At 36.2% G+C, this 17,813-nt stretch overlaps 1 protein-coding gene across 1 annotated transcript in view; it reads left to right on the top strand.

Moving 5' to 3' along the window:
• LOC150096148 (ribosomal biogenesis protein LAS1L-like) overlaps positions 1 to 17,813 on the top strand; it is a 266,535-nt gene that overhangs the window by 15,354 nt on the left and 233,368 nt on the right. Inside the window, exon 2 of the mRNA XM_090409522.1 lies at positions 333 to 425. Within this exon, the coding sequence (XP_090265648.1) occupies positions 333 to 425 (93 nt within the window). The remainder of the gene's footprint in view (positions 1 to 332; positions 426 to 17,813) is intronic.

Below are 17,813 nucleotides of genomic sequence, written 5' to 3'. Positions count from 1 at the left end.
ACCATCTCCTCGCTATGGGGTATAGAAGCCCCTGCCTGACTAGGGTACCTCTGCTCACCACACGTCACAAGGCACAACGATTAGCATGGGCCCAGGAACACCACTATTGGACCGCTACTAGGCAGGTATCTCTAATTCAACTGCTCATGAGTGTATATCGATTGTTCATCTGTAACTAGTCAGATTTTTGGTTAATGAGTTACAAAAAATCAGGAGTTTCAGTTTAATGGTCAGTTTTATTTATGTAATAAATAAAATATATATATACTATAATACTATAATATTATAAAAATTATAGTAGTTGATAATACAGATTTTCTTCCAATTTGCAGGGCAGAATGGGAAGAGGTTTATGAATGCCTCTATTCAGAGGATAGTAGCAAAAAGAAATGGGGAGTGGATCGAGTTACTGCTTGGAAGGCCAGGTAAATGTTATTTTTAATATATGTAGAATGTAGATGATACTGTTTATGAAAAGTTTAGATAAATTGGTTTGGCATGTTAAACAAAGATGATCTTAATGGAAGATTTAAATTATAAGAATGTGAAAAGAGGATATAGTGTATGAAAACAAGAATAGGAGATTTGTTGTGTTTCTGAGAGATAACTCCCTTAATCAGTATGCAATGGAAGCATTGTAAGGGTTATTGAATTTGATAATATTTTCACAGAATGTGGTTGTGTATTGAGTATCAATACTGCTGTTAGTTGGTGAGAGTTATTATGACCACCAATAGTTAGTAGTTAAGAGTTAGTATTTATGATCACATCCCACATCGGGGAGGTGGTCATAAATGAGTGGGTTGTTGTTGAAAAGGGGAATATGTGGAATTATAAAGCATGTGATTATTGGCAACATCAAGAAATTGATAGAGTATGGAAATTGATTAGGCTATATCTGACACCTACTGTGTAAATCTGTATACAAAGAGTTATATGAGGATGCTATGCAGGAGGTGCAACATAGTCAGTGATCAGATACATGAGTCATATAAAATACAGTCTAAAAAGGTGATAACCATGTAAAGAAGAGGAAAGTGCAATATAAGAGAATATTGGCTGGTGAAGCCAAAGAAAATTCAAGAGAGGTTTTCCACTTTGGTAAGCAGGAGAGAGTCAACTGCATATCTGCAGTTGACTCCCCTAATCAATTTTAAAAACTACTGAACAGTTCTAACCAAAATCCCATAGGTATAATGATATGCTAAAGAAAATTCACTGTAGTATACTCTTCACTATGAACTGTTCCTTTGGTTCCTGTGAATTTGCTGTAGTGAGATTCAACTGTAGTAATTATATAATGAGCATTTTCTCAGTGTGTATTATACTAGTTCAAATGATGCTGTGCAACACTAGAAAGGAGACAGATGATAGGGCAATTAGAGGTATATCAAGGTGTTGATAAGGTTGTGGAATGGATGGCATATGTTAAGAATGTTGATTTTTGTAACCTTTCACTATTTTTTTTTTTTTTTTTGGATACTTAATATATATATCTTAATATATATATATATAAGGTGGTACAACACCAGGGCAACTCGTTGCAAGGTGGATCGTTGGTGGACCATTGCAAGGTTGATAGGTAGAGATGACCTGCTAATGCTTCTGCCTGGTATCTCCACTTGGGCCTGGCTCCCACTGAAGAGACCTCAATAAAGGTCGAAACTAGTCTGGGTAGTGGCCCTTCCCTTAATGCATAACATTAGACATATCCGCAAGGAGATGTGTTTTGCATTATAGGAGATACTGAGATAGGAGTGTTGGTAGCTTGCTCCACCTTTGCAACGAGTTGCCCTGGTGTTGTACCACCTTACCTCAGTCTTGAAGATACTTTCAGGCGCAAACTTTGTTTGCTCACACTTGGATAAAGGATTAAACTAAATTTATTATACTCTAACCAAGTGAAAAATAAACTTTCAACATCTTTCTCTAAATCCAGAGTAATTTATTAAAAAAAAAAAAGGGGTGGCACACCAGTTGGCAACTCCTATAGGTAGAGATGACCTGCTAATGCTTCTGCCTGGTATCTCCACTTGGGTCTAGCTCCCACTGAAGAGACCTCAATAAAGGTTGAAACTAGTCTGGGTAGTGGCTCTTCCCTTAATGCATAACATTACACATATCCTCAAGGAAATGTGTTTTGCATTATAGGAGATACTGAGATAGGAGTGTTGGTAACTTGCTCCACGTTTGCAACGAGTTGCCCTGGTGTTGTACCACCTTACCCCAGTTCTGAAGATACTTTCCAAGTGTGAGCAAACTTTGTTTGCTCACACTTGGAGAAAGGATTAAACTAAATTTATTATACCTTGGAGATTCAGTGGCAAGCCTTGAAGAAAACCCTGATTGATTCATCTAGAGAGGCATGTGGTGAAGTTGTCTGCAAGGATAGAAAAATTAGAACTAATGGTGGACACAGGAAGTTAAAGAGGCAGTGAAGGAAAAGAGAAAGCATATCAAAAGTTCCTGACAAATAAGTCAGCTTGTGCTCTTAGAGAATGCAGAGACAAATCTAAGAAAGCTAAACACTGTGTAAAACTAGCTAAACAAAAGTCATGGGAGGACTTTGGCAAGAACATAGAAAATAAATATCAAGAAGGTGGCAAAATATTCTGGAGGTTGTTGAAGAAGCTTAGGAATGGAGGAAAGAGTGCTGTAAATGGAGTTAGAGATGAAAATGGGAGAAAAAGATATCCTAGAAGTATGGAGTAATTACTTTGAAAAACTGCTAAGTGAAACAAGCAGTGATGACAGCACAGTGATAAAAAAACATTGACCAGGCATGCAGTCAGGAATACATATCCATACTTGAAGTAGAAAAAGCCATCAAAGGCTTGAAATGTGGAAAGGCAGCAGGAGTAGATGATATTCGACCAGAAATTCTGAAGTATGGTGGTATAAGACTCTTACAGTGGTTGCACTGCATAGTTCAGAATGCTTGGACAGAGGGATGAATTCCTGATGATTGGAGTAGAGCTCTCATAGTACCCATGTATAAAAAGGGAAATAAAACTGAATGTTAGAATTACAGAGGTATATCCCTACTGAGTGTTCCAGGCAAGATTTATGCCAGTATACTTGAGAAATGTTTGAGAAGAATTGTGGAAGAAAAGCTTGGCGAAGAACAGGCTGGATTCAGGCCAAATAGAGGCTGTCAGGATCAGATCTAAACTTTACGACAAATAGTGGAGAAATCATGGGAATATAACAAAGATATGCATTCCCATGATTTCTCCACTATTGTGTCGATTTGGAAAAGGCATATGACAAGGTGCCAAGAGAGAAGCTATTCAATACGCTACAGTTATATGGTATCAATGGGCCATTCCGTTATATCAAGCAATATTTAGTCTTTATTTGAGTTGTAAGTCAGCAGTTAGAATTGAAGGAAGTACCGGAAGATGGTTTAATGTTAAATCTGGTGTGAGACAAGGATGTACATTATCCCCTCTGTTATTCATTATCTATATGGATCACATTATGAAGGAAAGTGGTATTAAACATGATATCAAAATTGGAGATGTTAATGTCAGCTCTTTGCTTTATGCGGATGATGTTATACTTCTAAACAAATCCGTTACAAGTCTGCAAGATTCTCCGACTAAATTGAATAGCTGTTGTAATAGATATGGTATGAAGGTCAGCAATAAAAAGACAATGAAAATAGGCAGAATCATTGAAAATATCAACTGTGTTGTGAATGGAGAACCTGTGGAACAAGTAAAACATTTTAGCTACTTAGGCATGATTTTTAGTGAAGAGAGTAAATTAAATATAGAAATAGACAACAAAATCAACAAAACTGGTATGGTAGGAAGTCAATTGAATAAATTCATATGGAATAAGAGAGAAATTAGTCAGAACACTGAATTAGCTGTATACAAGACAGTGTTCAAACCAGTTTTAACTTATGGATCTGACAGCTGGGTCAGAAGTAAAATACTTGACTAAAGACTAGAGACCGCAGATATGGAGTCCTTAGAAAGATTATAGGCATGAACAGATGGCATCAATGGGAATATTATATTAAAAATGAGAATATTAGGAAAGAACATGAGATTGTCAGCATCCAGGAATGCGTTAGCAGAGCTAATCTCAGGTGGTATGGTCACTTAAATAGAATGGGAGAGGAAAGATTAGCAAAACAAGTGTTCTCTGTCAGGTTGGCAGGAAAACGACCCAGAGGAAGACCAAGATATAGGTGGATTGATACGGTACAAAGTGCCTTAGACGATAGAAATATAAGATCTGATAATGTTGGAGTCTTGACAAGTTGAAGACTGATTTGGAGTAAAATTGTAGATAGGAAGTTAGTAATGATGTAAATTTTTCATGTAGTACTATCATATGCTGTACACCCCTTGAGGGTACATGGCAGGAATTTGATTATGATTATATATATATATAATTTTATTTTTTATTGAACTAATTCAGATACTGTGTTTTCAATCATAGGATACCCATGTATTTTGGATCTGACTCCACAATTCCTACATAGTAGAGAAATTTTGAAGAGTATTTTTATTTTACAGGGATAGTAATAATAAATTTAGTTTAATCCTTTATCCCAGTGAGAGCAAACAAAGTTTGCGCCTGAAAATATCTTCAGGACTGAATATAGTGTTGTACTATCTTACCTGAGTAAGTAGTACAACTATAATAAATTTAGTTTAATTCTTTATCCCAGTGAGTGCAAACAAAGTTTGCATTTGAAAAAATCTTCAGGACTGAATATAATGTTGTACTATTAGTAGTACAACACTACTAATAGTAGTGTTGTACTATCTTACCTGGGTAAGATAGTACAACACTATATTCAGTCCTGAAGATATTTTCAGGCGCAAACTTTGTTTGCTCTCACTGGGATAAAGGATTAAACTAAATTTATTATAACCATATACATATGCTTCCAAAGTGAAATATGTATTGTAGTTAATAATTATCTTCTGAAATTAATTAACTACGTGTCTGCAGAGTGGTTGCTTTAACTACTCAACCAACCACGCTAACTATTCCAGCAATTTAGCCAACAATTCTGACTACATAGTTTCTAGTCATTAAATAAATAATGAAAAGCATCAAATATTACAACTAACAAAGTGAAAACTAATATCTATATATGGCTAATTATAATTTATTTTTGAACTGTTCACAAGAGAATTAATTAACTACGTATTTATTTCGCTTTAGGAAACATACACCTATACTTTTTTTTTCTGTGAAGAAGAGAAATATTATCAAATATCACTTTTAAAATATCTTTGTTCATGAAATATTAAAATTAGGAAATAAGATGAAGACTAGTATTTCAGCTCCAGATGGGAACTTTGCCTTATGCTGATTTACATCATGAAAGGATTCATAGAATTTTATTATAATTTTCTTTATTAATTTTACACTAATTACTCAGAGATGCACATATAGTTTTCAACAGTTTTAACTTAGTCCTGTAAAATAATAATAGCCTTCAAAACCTTTGCTATGTAGGAAAAGTGGAGTTATTTCCAAAATACACAGGTTATTCTATAATTAAAAGCATCTCATCTTCTGAATTAATTCAGTAAAATATATATATGTATCCCATCTGGATGAGTGTCTAAAGTGTACAAAAAATTAGTAAAAGGTTATAAAAAAAAATAATAAAAAAAAAAAATATATATCCAGATGTGATATATATATATATCACATCTGGATGAGTGTTTGAAGTATACAAAAAAAAGTGGTAAAAGGTTACAAAAATAAATAGACATTCTTAGATTTATGCCCATTCCCCCAAACCATTCTATCACAGTTTTGTTAAAAATTAATATCCCATCTACAGAACAGGTTGTATCTCTGTAAGGGTGGTGGAATTAACATTTTAAGAAATAAACATAAATTGTGGAACTCAGCGATCTGAGTTCCAAAAATATCAAATATTAATTTGATATTTAGTAAAGTAGTAACATGTGAAGTCACATATTAGAAGAGGAATACTTCCACAGTAAGTTCATGATCTTTTTGTTTCCTTATTCATGATATTCTAGAAATATACCTTTCTTTGTCAAAAGCATTCGCTTCTTCAGAATAATTTATGCAATTCATAACAAAGTAATAACACTTTCAAAGCATATGTATGTATTTTATTCACATATGTATTTTATTCACATTCAGTTGATTTCACTCATTATTTCAGCATAAAAAAAAAAGAAAGGAAATTCCTTCTTCAGAAGCCCAGTGATGCACTGTGAACAAAGTATAAACTAGTGACTGACTAACACTGCAAATTTCCTTAAATTCAGCAATTGTATTTATTGCACTATATGCAATTTCTCCATGCAAATTATCACTTGTTGGTTGTTGTCTTCTCATAATTTCTCAAAGGATTCAGCGCTTGGTTTCATGTTCTAAGAAAATAGATACTCTGATTCCTTTGAGATTCACTGACTCATTTTAAGGCTTAATGAAATAAATATAGCACATATAAATAAACAACACGTTTACTCACTCTTATATTCGATCTCAGTCACTGAGACATCATCAGGGAAACAATATTAAAATTTCAAAAAATACAGAAATTTGCTGACTTTTTTAAATAATTGTACTAAATAAAAAGCATAGAATATATTATTCAGGAAATAAATTCAAGGAAAGGAAGGAGTAGCAATAGCATTCAACACCAAACATGAAGATAAACTTGATTGGAAGGCAGTTTCAAGTAGAGTGGCATCCTCAAAATGGGAAAATGGACAATAAAACTTATTTGTGCCTACGATACTGCAAAAGACCCTTCTAAGGAAGAAGTGGAAGAATTTTTTGAGTCATTAGAATGGACAGCTGACATAAAGAAAATGGTCCTCGTTGGAAAAATCTAAATAGCAGAGTATGAATCCCACCAGGCATGTAGGAACATTTTGAGTAAATTTGAAGGAAAAGGGCAAAGCTAATAATAATGATAAGCATTTGCTTGATTTCTGCTCAGGACATGGACTAGTCATTACTAACACAATGTTCCAACATAAAGATGTGCACAAGTTCACGTGAAAAGAACACACAAGAAATAACAAAAGCATCATTGACGAAGTCATTGCTGATAGTGATATCTTCATTCTCGTTCAAGATACAGAGGACTTGAAATTGGAAGTGACTATTGTTTAGTGCTAAGCAGGATAAAAATTGATATTACGTTGAAAAGAACACTATGTTGGAAGGTTTTAAAAAAAATTAAAGTTGAGCAGCTTTACAGATAACCTGTAGACTCAAATATACAAACATTATGGAAGAAAATTTGATACAGTTTGATACAAGAACCAAACCTTGTCTTTAGTGGCAAACTCTGAAGAAGACATTAATTCATTCAGCCAGGGAGGTATGTGGTGAAGTTGTCTACAAGGATAAAAAATAAGAACCCTATGGTGGACACAAGAAATTAAAGAAGCAGTTAGGAGACCTCCACATAGCCTTGAAAGGAATGCGGGGAACCGACCAGGGCTTCTAACCTAATGTCCAATCATCACCTTCTCGTGGTGCACCCTGTTGGGTATCTACTTGGATACTGAACGAACGAGGATGGGCTGGCAATTTGGGATTTAGCCGACCAAATTGTATTCTTATTGGTTAAACCAAAATAAAAAATGATGGTACCACATGACAAAATTTCATGCCGGCTGGGGCGTCGCCCAGTTAAACAAGGCCCCGTTGTTTTCACCAGGGAACCAGGGTGAACAGCAAAAAGTCAGCTACTGGAACAAATCTGAAACCACACCCCAACTCCATCACCAGAGTTAAAGATCGGTACTGTCAACATAAGCCTGCATGGCAAAGAAATGGAGCTAGCTGAGGAATTAGATAAGTACCAGATAGACATAATAGGGGTGACTGAAACAAAAAAGACAAAAACTGGTGAGATCTTTCTGAGCAATAAATACAAAATGTTATATTCAGCAATGACAATCGAGGAAAAGGAGTAGCCATAGTATTCAACACAAAATACGAGGTTAATCTTCTTGAATGGCAGTCAGTCTCAAGTAGAGTAATGTCGGCAAGTATGAGAATGGGGAACTGGACAATGAGACTTATTTGTGCCTATGGTCCCACAGAAGGTTCTTCTAAGGTAGAAGTGGAGGAATTTTTTGAAGCTTTAGAAAAAGCAACTGACACAATGAAAAAGGAAAAGTTGGTCCTTGTTGGGGTTCCAAATAGCAGAGTAGGAAATGATTGTGACACATACAGAAATATTTTGGGAAAATTTGGAGAAAAGAGCAAAGCTAATAATAATGGCAAATATCTGTTGGATTTATGCTCAGGACATGAACTGGTTATTACTAACACCATGTTCCAACATAAAAATGTGCACAAATTCACATGGAGAGAAGAGGCAAGGAATAAGAAAAGTCTCGTTGACTATGTTATTGTTGATAGTGATGTTTTCTCCCTGGTGCAGGACACCAGAGTGTACAGAGGATTTGAAATTGGAAGTAATCACAATTTAGTCTTGAGCAGGATAAAAGTGAATTTCATATTGAAAAGAATGACATGTAAGAAAGTTTTAAAGTGAATAAAAGTTGAGCAACTCTCAGATGTGAACTGTAGACTAAAATACACAAAGATTATTGAAGAAAAAATGAAAGAGTTTGAGAACAGGAATCAAACCTTGGAAATTCAGTGGCAAGCTTTGAAGAAAGCCCTGATTGATTCAGCTAGAGAGGCATGTGGTGAAGTTGTCTGCAAGGATAGAAAAATTAGAACTCCATAGTGGACACGGGAAGTTAAAGAGGCAGTGAAGGAAAAGAAGAAAGCATATCAAAAGTTCCTGGCAAATAAGTCAGCGTGTGCTCTTAGAGAATACAGAGACAAATGCAAGAATGCTAAACACTGTGTAAAACTAGCTAAACCAAAGTCATGGGAGGACTTTGGCAAGAATATAGAAAATAAATATCAAGAAGGTGGCAAAATATTCTGGAGGTTGTTGAAGAAGCTTAGGAATGGAGGAAAGAGTGCTGTAAAAGGAGTTAGAGATGATAAAGGTGACATGAAAACAGGAGAAAAAGATATCCTTAAAGTATGGAGTAATTACTTTGAAAAATTGCTAATTGAAACAAGCAGTGATGACAGCACAGTTGTAAAAAACACTGGCCAGGCATGCAGTCAGGAATACATATCGATACTTGAAGTAGAAAAAGCCATCAAAGGCCTAAAATGTGGAAAGGCAGCAGGAGTATATGATATTCGTCCAGAAATACTGAAGTATGGTGGTATAAATGTCTTACAGTGGCTGCACTGCATAGTTCAGAAAGCCTGTACAGAGGGACGAATTCCTGATGATTGGAATAGCGCTTTCATAGTACCCATATATAAAAATGGAAATAAAACTGAATGTGAGAATTACAGAGGTATTTCCTTACTAAGTGTTCCTGGCAAGATCTATGCAAGTATACTTGAGAAACGATTGAGAAGTATTGCGGAAGAAAAGCTGGGTGAAGAGCAAGCTGGATTCAGGCCAAATAGAGGCTGTCAGGATCAAATCTTTCACTTTACGACAAATAGTCGAGAAAGCATGGGAATTGTTGTATCCTGAATAATCAAAAATTGACAATAAAAAAAATTAAAGTATTATGATAAATTTATATAAATATTAATATTAATTAATTAAATTAATTATAAAAATATTAATATAAATTAAAGGAACAACTACCTTCACTTGTAGGCAGAGAATGTTGTGTTTTGGCATGGAAATTGAAATATACATTATAATTTAAGGCAAAACTGAAGAAATGTCTAGTCTAAGAAATGCGTGACTTAACCTGTTTGGTACAGAGTCAAATGAAGAAATTTATTTAAGGTTATTATTTAATTAGTGTATCCCATTCTATGTATTGTGTGAAAGCAAGATGAGTGTAAGCTAAAGTCCAAGGGTCATTTTAACCATCCAGTACACCCTATGCACTGAGGGAAGGAGAATTTATAAGGAAAGCGAAGCTAGAACGCATTCTCGGAATAATGCCATGCACAAGTGAATGAGTGCCGTACGGTAATCAACGTAATTAAGCACAAGAATCTCCGAGAAACAGAGGGAAAATATAAGGGTCAAGCTCCCCCCCCCCCCCCACGTGGCTTTTTTGGGTTCCTGGTTTCTGCGCTCTTGGACGTTGGCTCTCCATCTCTGCCAACGGGATGATTCCGGGTCGGCCGTAGAAGTCATGAAAGGCTTATCGAGGTTCGCAAGGCAGAGCTAGCTATCTCTTCGTAACATAATAGCTAAATTATAGCTTAGCTATTCTGTTATGAAAAGATAGCTAGCTTGAGTGACCGATGATATAGATGTGGTCCTGCGGTTCCAGAGAAAGATCAGAACGGCACATCGCCTTATCGACTCAGAGAACCTGATCGTGCTGCTATCATAAGTGACCCGAGGAACGGTAGCCCACAAAGGTGCCTTGATGTCCAGACAAGGCTGAAGACAGAACAGAAAGTCATTCCATGGGATGGTAACATAGAATGTTAAAGTATCTGATTTCCAATTAAAGATATGAGTGAACTCTGTAAGTTAATTTATGAATGGACAAGTTGTAGAGAACTTTAGTGATTATCCCATTTGGCAGTAACTGGTCCCTGTTTGGACGAATGTTTCCCTAGAAACGATCTGTATGTGAAATAACATTGATATATTGTGAGAGATGATTAGTGACCTTGGTGATTGATGATAAGATAATTTAAGCTGGAAAATTGTAGGTTTATAGGAACTCTATGGTCCAAGTTATGATTTATGCAGTATAGCGTTAGTATTGTTATCAGAATTTTGTTAGGAAGGTGCTTAAGTTAATCATGTACCTTAAGTAATAGGGATGACTGAAACAAAAAAGACAAAAACTGGTGAGATCTTTCTGAGCAATAAATACAAAATGTTATATTCAGCAATGACAATCGAGGAAAAGGAGTAGCCATAGTATTCAACACAAAATACGAGGCTAATCTTCTTGAATGGCAGTCAGTCTCAAGTAGAGTAATGTCGGCAAGTATGAGAATGGGGAACTGGACAATGAGACTTATTTGTGCCTATGGTCCTACAGAAGGTTCTTCTAAGGTAGAAGTGGAGGAATTTTTTGAAGCTTTAGAAAAAGCAACTGACACAATGAAAAAGGAAAAGTTGGTCCTTGTTGGGGTTCCAAATAGCAGAGTAGGAAATGATTGTGACACATACAGAAATATTTTGGGAAAATTTGGAGAAAAGAACAAAGCTAATAATAATGGCAAATATCTGTTGGATTTCTGCTCAGGACATGGACTGGTTATTACTAACACCATGTTCCAACATAAAAATGTGCACAAATTCACATGGAGAGAAGAGGCAAGGAATTAAAGGCAAGGTTTAAAGTTAAATCTGGTGTGAGACAAGGACGTACATTATCCCCTCTGTTATTCATTATCTATATGGATCAGATTATGAAGGAAAGCAGTATTAAACATGATATCAAAATTGGAGATGTTAGTGTAAGCTGTAAGCTCTTTGCTTTATGCGGACGATGTTATACTTCTAAACAAATCCGTTACAAGTCTTCAAGATTCTCTGACTAAATTGAATAGCTGTTGTAATAGATATGGTATGAAGGTCAGCAATAAAAAGACAAAGACAATGAAAATAGGCAGAATCATTGAAAATGTCAACTGTGTTGTGAATGGAGAACCTGTGGAACAAGTAAAACATTTCAGCTATTTAGGCACGATTTTTAGTGAAGATGGTAAATTAAATATAGAAATAGACAACAGAATCAGTAAAGCTGGTATGGTGGGAAGTCAATTGAATAAATTCATATGGAATAAGAGAGAAATTAGTTGGAACACTAAATTAGCTGTATAAGACAGTGTTCAAACTAGTTTTAACTTAAGGATCTGAGAGCTGGGTCAGAAGTAAAACACTTGACCAAAGACTAGAGACCACAGATATGAGAGTCCTGAGAAAGATTATAGGCGTGAACAGATGGCATCAATGGCAATATCATATTAAAAATGAGGATATTAGGAAATAACTTGACATTGTCGGCATCCAGGAATGCGTTAGCAGAGCTAATCTCAGGTGGTATGGTCACTTAAACAGAATGGGCGAGGAAAGATTCGTAAAACAAGTGTTCTCTGCCAGGTTGGCAGGAAAATGACCCAGAGGAAGACCAAGATATAGGTGGATTGATACGGTACAAAGTGCCTTAGATAATAGAAATATAAGATCTGATAATGTTGGAGTCTTGACAAGTAACAGACTGATTTGGAGGAAAATTGTAGATAGGAAATTAATAATGATGTAATTTTTTTCTTGTTGTACTATCATATCCTGTACATCCCTTGAGGGTACATGGCAGGAATTTGATGATGAACTTCTTTTTCAGCACTCTTTCCTCCATTTCTAAGCTTGTTCAACAACCTCCAGAATATCTTACCACCTTCTTGATATTTATTTTCTATGATCTTGCCAAAGTCCTCCCATGACTTTTGTTTAGCTAGTTTTACACAGTGTTTTGCTTTCTTACATTTGTCTCTGTATTCTCTAAGAGCACAAGCTGACTTATTTGCCAGGAACTTCTGATATGCTTTCTTCTTTTCTTTCACTGCCTCTTTAACTTCCTATGTCCACCATGGAGTTCTGATTTTTCTATCCTTGCAGACTACCTCACCACATGCCTCTCTGGCTGAATAAATCAGGTTTTTCTTCAAGGCTTACCACTGAATCTCCAAGGTTTGGTTATGTTGATATGTATAATGTTATGCTTTAAGGGATTGGCCACCCCTTAATGCATAACATTATACATATCTGCAAGGAGATGTGTTTTGGAGATACTGGGATAGGAGTGTTGGTAGCTTGCTCCATCTTTGCTACGAGTTGCCTGGTGTTGTACTACCTACCCCGGTAAGGTAGTACAACACCATATTCAGTCATGAAGATATTTTCAGGCACAAATTTTGTTTGCTCACACTTGGATAAAAGATTACACTAAATTTATTATAATTCCATATACATGTTCTTCAGCAATATTCACGATAGCCTCATACACATCCAAAAGAAAGTATGCTGTTCATTAATGGATACTAAAGCAGTTAATGCAAAGTCAACAGCCTCTGCATGCAAGACTTAATCATGAAGATACTTCATGTAGAATTTTTGAACAAGTTCCACGGCTATCATCAATACAGACAATTAAGAGACAAAATTTGCATGACATGCAAGTAGAATATGATATTTCAAGTTGAATGTATGGTACTTAAATGGAATAGAATGCATTATATTTTACTTCCCAAGTGATGTCATATTCATATACTTTCCACCCAGGAAAGTTTATTTCTTGAAGAATTTTTTGGGTGATTATGCTGAAATGTAGTAATGAGAAATGAATATGTGTTTAATTTTTGAAAATATTTCTATAAATTTGAAATGGCTGAAATGTAGAATGCAGTAATTTGTATCACTGTGATATCTAATAGCTAATTTGTTATTTTCCCAATTATGCATGATATTCAAATAAATGGGGAAGGTAAGTTAATCTGAATTGCTGTATCCAGTAGTCAAGACCTAGAATGTCTTTTCGATAAGTGTATTTGGATTAGATTCTTCAAAATTAGAGATGAGGCATGTGAGACAAGCTAAGTCTGTTGGTACATACCTTCATGGCTGGTTGTTTCTCGTTTTGTGGAGGGGAAAAAACTTTGCCACTTTCTTCTAAGAATGGGTACTTTTCATTCTTGAAAGCTTAGAAAACATTCTCTGTGCGTGACAGAATTCAGACTTGCATTTTTCCAACCAAGGCTCATATGTAGAATATCATGAATTGTATATTATTACATGACACCTCCAGGGAGTCCAAAGATGTATCGAGGGATGGTACCTACTCTAAAACTTTCTTCACCACTCAATCCACCAACGCATTTACCTCCCACCACCACTAGTATTTTCTCAGATAATCACAAGCATCCATGACAGGATTTGAACCCACAGCCTTTTGACTGGAGAGATACGCTAAACCACTCGGCCAACCAGGCCAGCATAAATTGTGGAATTGGACAGTTAGACTTATTTGTGATTATGCCTACTACACAGGGTGACACTTTGGAAGAAGTGAAAAATTTTGAAGTCATTGGAGAAGGCAGCTGACATATAATACCAGACAAAAAAAATGTGTTGCAGAAAATTTGGAGAAAAAAGCAAAGCTAATAATAATAGTAACCATCTCTTGGATTTCTCTTTGGAACATGGAATAATCATCACTAACACCATGTTTCAACATATAGATTTGCACAAATTCACATGATGAGGAGACACAAGAAATAAGTATTATTTACTAGGTTATTATCGACAATGATGTCATCACACTGGTTCAGGACACAAGAGTATATGAGTAGGAGAAGTCATGACCATTTAGTTTTGAGCAGAATAAAAATTGAATGTATCGGAAAAAAAAAGTTATAAAAAAAAGATCACAATGGACAACTTTCATAGATAAACTGTAGACTCAAATATATCAAAATTATTTGGAAAAAAAAATGTAACAGTTTGAAAACAATAATCAAACAATGGAATCCAAGTGGCAGACTGAAGGAAACATTGATTCACCATGAGAGACATGAAATTGTATGCAAGAATAGAATAATCAGAACTCTATGGTGCACTTGGGATGTTAAAAAGGCAGTCATGGAAAAAGAAGAAACTATCAAAAGTTCTTAGCATGTAAGTCACATGTACTTTGAGAGAATACACAGTTAAATGTAAGAACAAAACAGTGTGTAAAAGTAGCTAAATAAAGGCCTTGGGAAGACATTGGTAAGAATATATGACAAAATGTTCTGGAGATTATTTAAAAAGCTTAGAAATGGCAGAAAGAATTTTAATATTTATCTCACAAGGTAGAGTAACCTAGCACATCAGTGCAATGTGTGTGTGTGTGTGTGTGTATGGGGGAGTAAGGAATCAGAAATGCTGAAGGTGACATGAAAACTGAAGATAAAGATCATCCACAAGGTAGACAGCATATGTAGTGTATGCATGCACCTTCCTCACTATCAAACACGGACATGCTGTGCATTTGTATTCACACATCAACATCATCTGCATGTCTGGAGCAATTATAGGCAGTCCCTGACTTATGTGAATTTGGAGTTACATACATTATCCTGAAAGGGCTATGAAAAAATTTGAGTTATAAAAGTTTTACTTGTCATGCATATATTACTTGCACCTTAGCAACTCATCCACAAGACAGACATCCTATGTAGTTTATGCATGCATCTTCCTTACTATCAAACACGAATATGCTGTGTATTTGTATTCACTCATCATCATCAATTTTTTTCATGAGGTGTATGAATACTAATAATTTATATTCGTATTCTCATAATTTTTAGTGTTTGTGTGCACTGGGATAGAGTACAATCATGACTGGAAAAAGTGAACACGTGCAAATGCACCAATATTGATCAAGAGATGAAAATGAAATTTTTTTTTTTTTTGCATAATTATCTGGTACTTAGCTGATAATTATCTTTTCAAAAAATTTATATCAGGTACATAATTTGCATTCAGAAATGGGTTGAAGTGAATTTCTACTTAGCAATGAGCAACATGGGTTTACTAAGGGAAGGTCATGTTTTGGCAACTCGCTCACATTCTATAACAATGTTATCATTGAACTAGACAAGGGGAATGGATACACCATGATACTTTTGGATTTTGCTAAGGCTTTTGACAGAATACAGCATGGTAGACTGTTGCATAAATTGGAGATATATGGGTTAGATTATAGAATATTAGTGTGGATAAGAGGAGGCTAACTGACACATATCAAAAAATGGTATACGGGGGATGTGAATCTGCAAGATTTAACCATGCTTTGACCATCCTGGAAGAGTGGAGATACCTCAGTATTATGTTCACCCCAAAGGGAAGGTCTTCTGTCCCTTCTATCCTAGAAGCTGGGATCGCTTCTTTGAGGAAAGCTCCTCTCAAGCCCCATCAAAGACTGTTTCTCCTTTCCTACTATCTCCTACCTCGCTTTTACCACAAGTTGGTGCTTGGTAGGGCATATATCTCGGTACTGTCCCGAATGGACAGGGCTATCCATTCAGCCATTAGATCATGGCTCCGACTGCCGCCTGACACTCCTACTGCATATTTTCATGCGAGGGTGAAGGATGGTGGGCTTGGGGTTCCATGGCTGATCCCACGCCTGCGGCTATCAAGAATCGTGCAGTTAGAACTATCTTCTTCCCCCATCTGCAGAGAGTCTTTCTATAGCCCATTAATACAAGAAGACTTTAGGCGGGCTAAAGGCTGGTCCCATTATCAAGGTACTTTAATCGAGTCAGCACCCACAGAACACAAGAGATGGGCATCTCTGTTGCACTGTTCTGTAGATGGTGCTCCTTTAAAAGAGTCATATCTGGTGCCTCCCCAGCATGATTGGGTAAGGGATGGCACCAGACTCCTCCCTGGGTTCGAGTATATTGACCTTATCAGGACGAGGATCAATGCCCTGCCTACTCGAGCCCACACAGTTCAATGGGGTGTTGACGACTCCAACTGTAGGGCTGGCTGCCACTAGAGTGAGACATTGTCTCATATAGCCCAGTGTTGCTTCCGCACCCATGGGGTCCGCGTCAGGATGCATGATGCCGTGGTCTCTGTTCTGAACAACCGCTTTAAGAACACAGGTTGGGAGACTGTGGTGGAACCACATTATAGAAGACCTCCATAGATTTATGTAAGCCAGACTTAATGATTAAAAGAAGTGGTGACGTTTGAGTAGTTGATGCCCAGCTGATGGGAACAGGGTGCCCACTAGCCTATAGCCATAATAATAAAGTAAATTATTATAAAAATAACCCAGATCTAGTTAGTAAGATACGGGAGGAGCATGGGGCAACTCTGAGGTTTACCAGCGCCACAATCTCTTTGCATGGCATATGGAGTGCAGATAGTTATAAGGACTTAAAACAGCTTGGGCTTATGCAATAGGATATAAAAGTTCTTTCCTTGAGGGCCCTACAGGGCACACTGGTGGCATGGCGTTGCCACCAGAGAATGACTACTATGATAACTCGAACAGGCATAGGGTGAAACACTTGTAAAGGCTTATGCCTATATCAAGTCTGGACGTGATGTAAGGGTAGTACTGCCCATAAACAGTAAAAAGATTAATAAAATAAAATAAAAAAATAACCAGTGGTGTACCACAAGGATCAGTGCTTGGTCCACTGTTATTCAATCTATACATTAATGATATTGAGAAGGATTTGACAAGTGACATACAGCTATTTGCTGATGATGCAAAGATAGGTAGGGTAATCAGGAATGCTCCTGATATGTAATACTTGCAGAATGATTTGAATAGGCTGGAATTGTGGGCATGAGAAAATTGATGTCAGTTCAATGTCAGTAAATGTAAAGTCATTCAATTTAGTGTGATTAGATGTCCAATGTTGTATTATATTGGTGGAATTACACTAGAAGAAACTGATAAGGCTAGGGATCTTGGAGTGTTAGTAGATAGGAAGTTGAAGTTCAGTTGCCATGTAGCAAAGATTGCATATACAACTCAAAAGATAATTGCAATACTGAAATGAAAGTTTACATGTAAAGATAAGGATGTCATTTTGCCTCTTTACAAGGCATTGATAAGACCTCACTTGGATTATTGTGTGCAGGTCTGGTCTCCTGGTGTCCGTTGTGATTCTGATATGTTGGAGAGAGTGTTAAAATGATATCAGGATTGTGGAATATTGATTATGAAGACAGATTGAGAATTTGTAGACTGCAGACAGGAGAAAGAGGGGTGATATGATCGAGACTTACTCTG

This window comes from Typopeltis vanoorti, chromosome 19, assembly GCF_054136105.1.
Source record: "Typopeltis vanoorti isolate ZY-2024b chromosome 19, IOZ_Tvanoo_1.0, whole genome shotgun sequence".
Taxonomy (NCBI): domain Eukaryota; kingdom Metazoa; phylum Arthropoda; class Arachnida; order Uropygi; family Thelyphonidae; genus Typopeltis; species Typopeltis vanoorti.
Note: the sequence above shows the minus strand (reverse complement) of the source record. Positions and strands in the feature narration are given on the sequence as shown.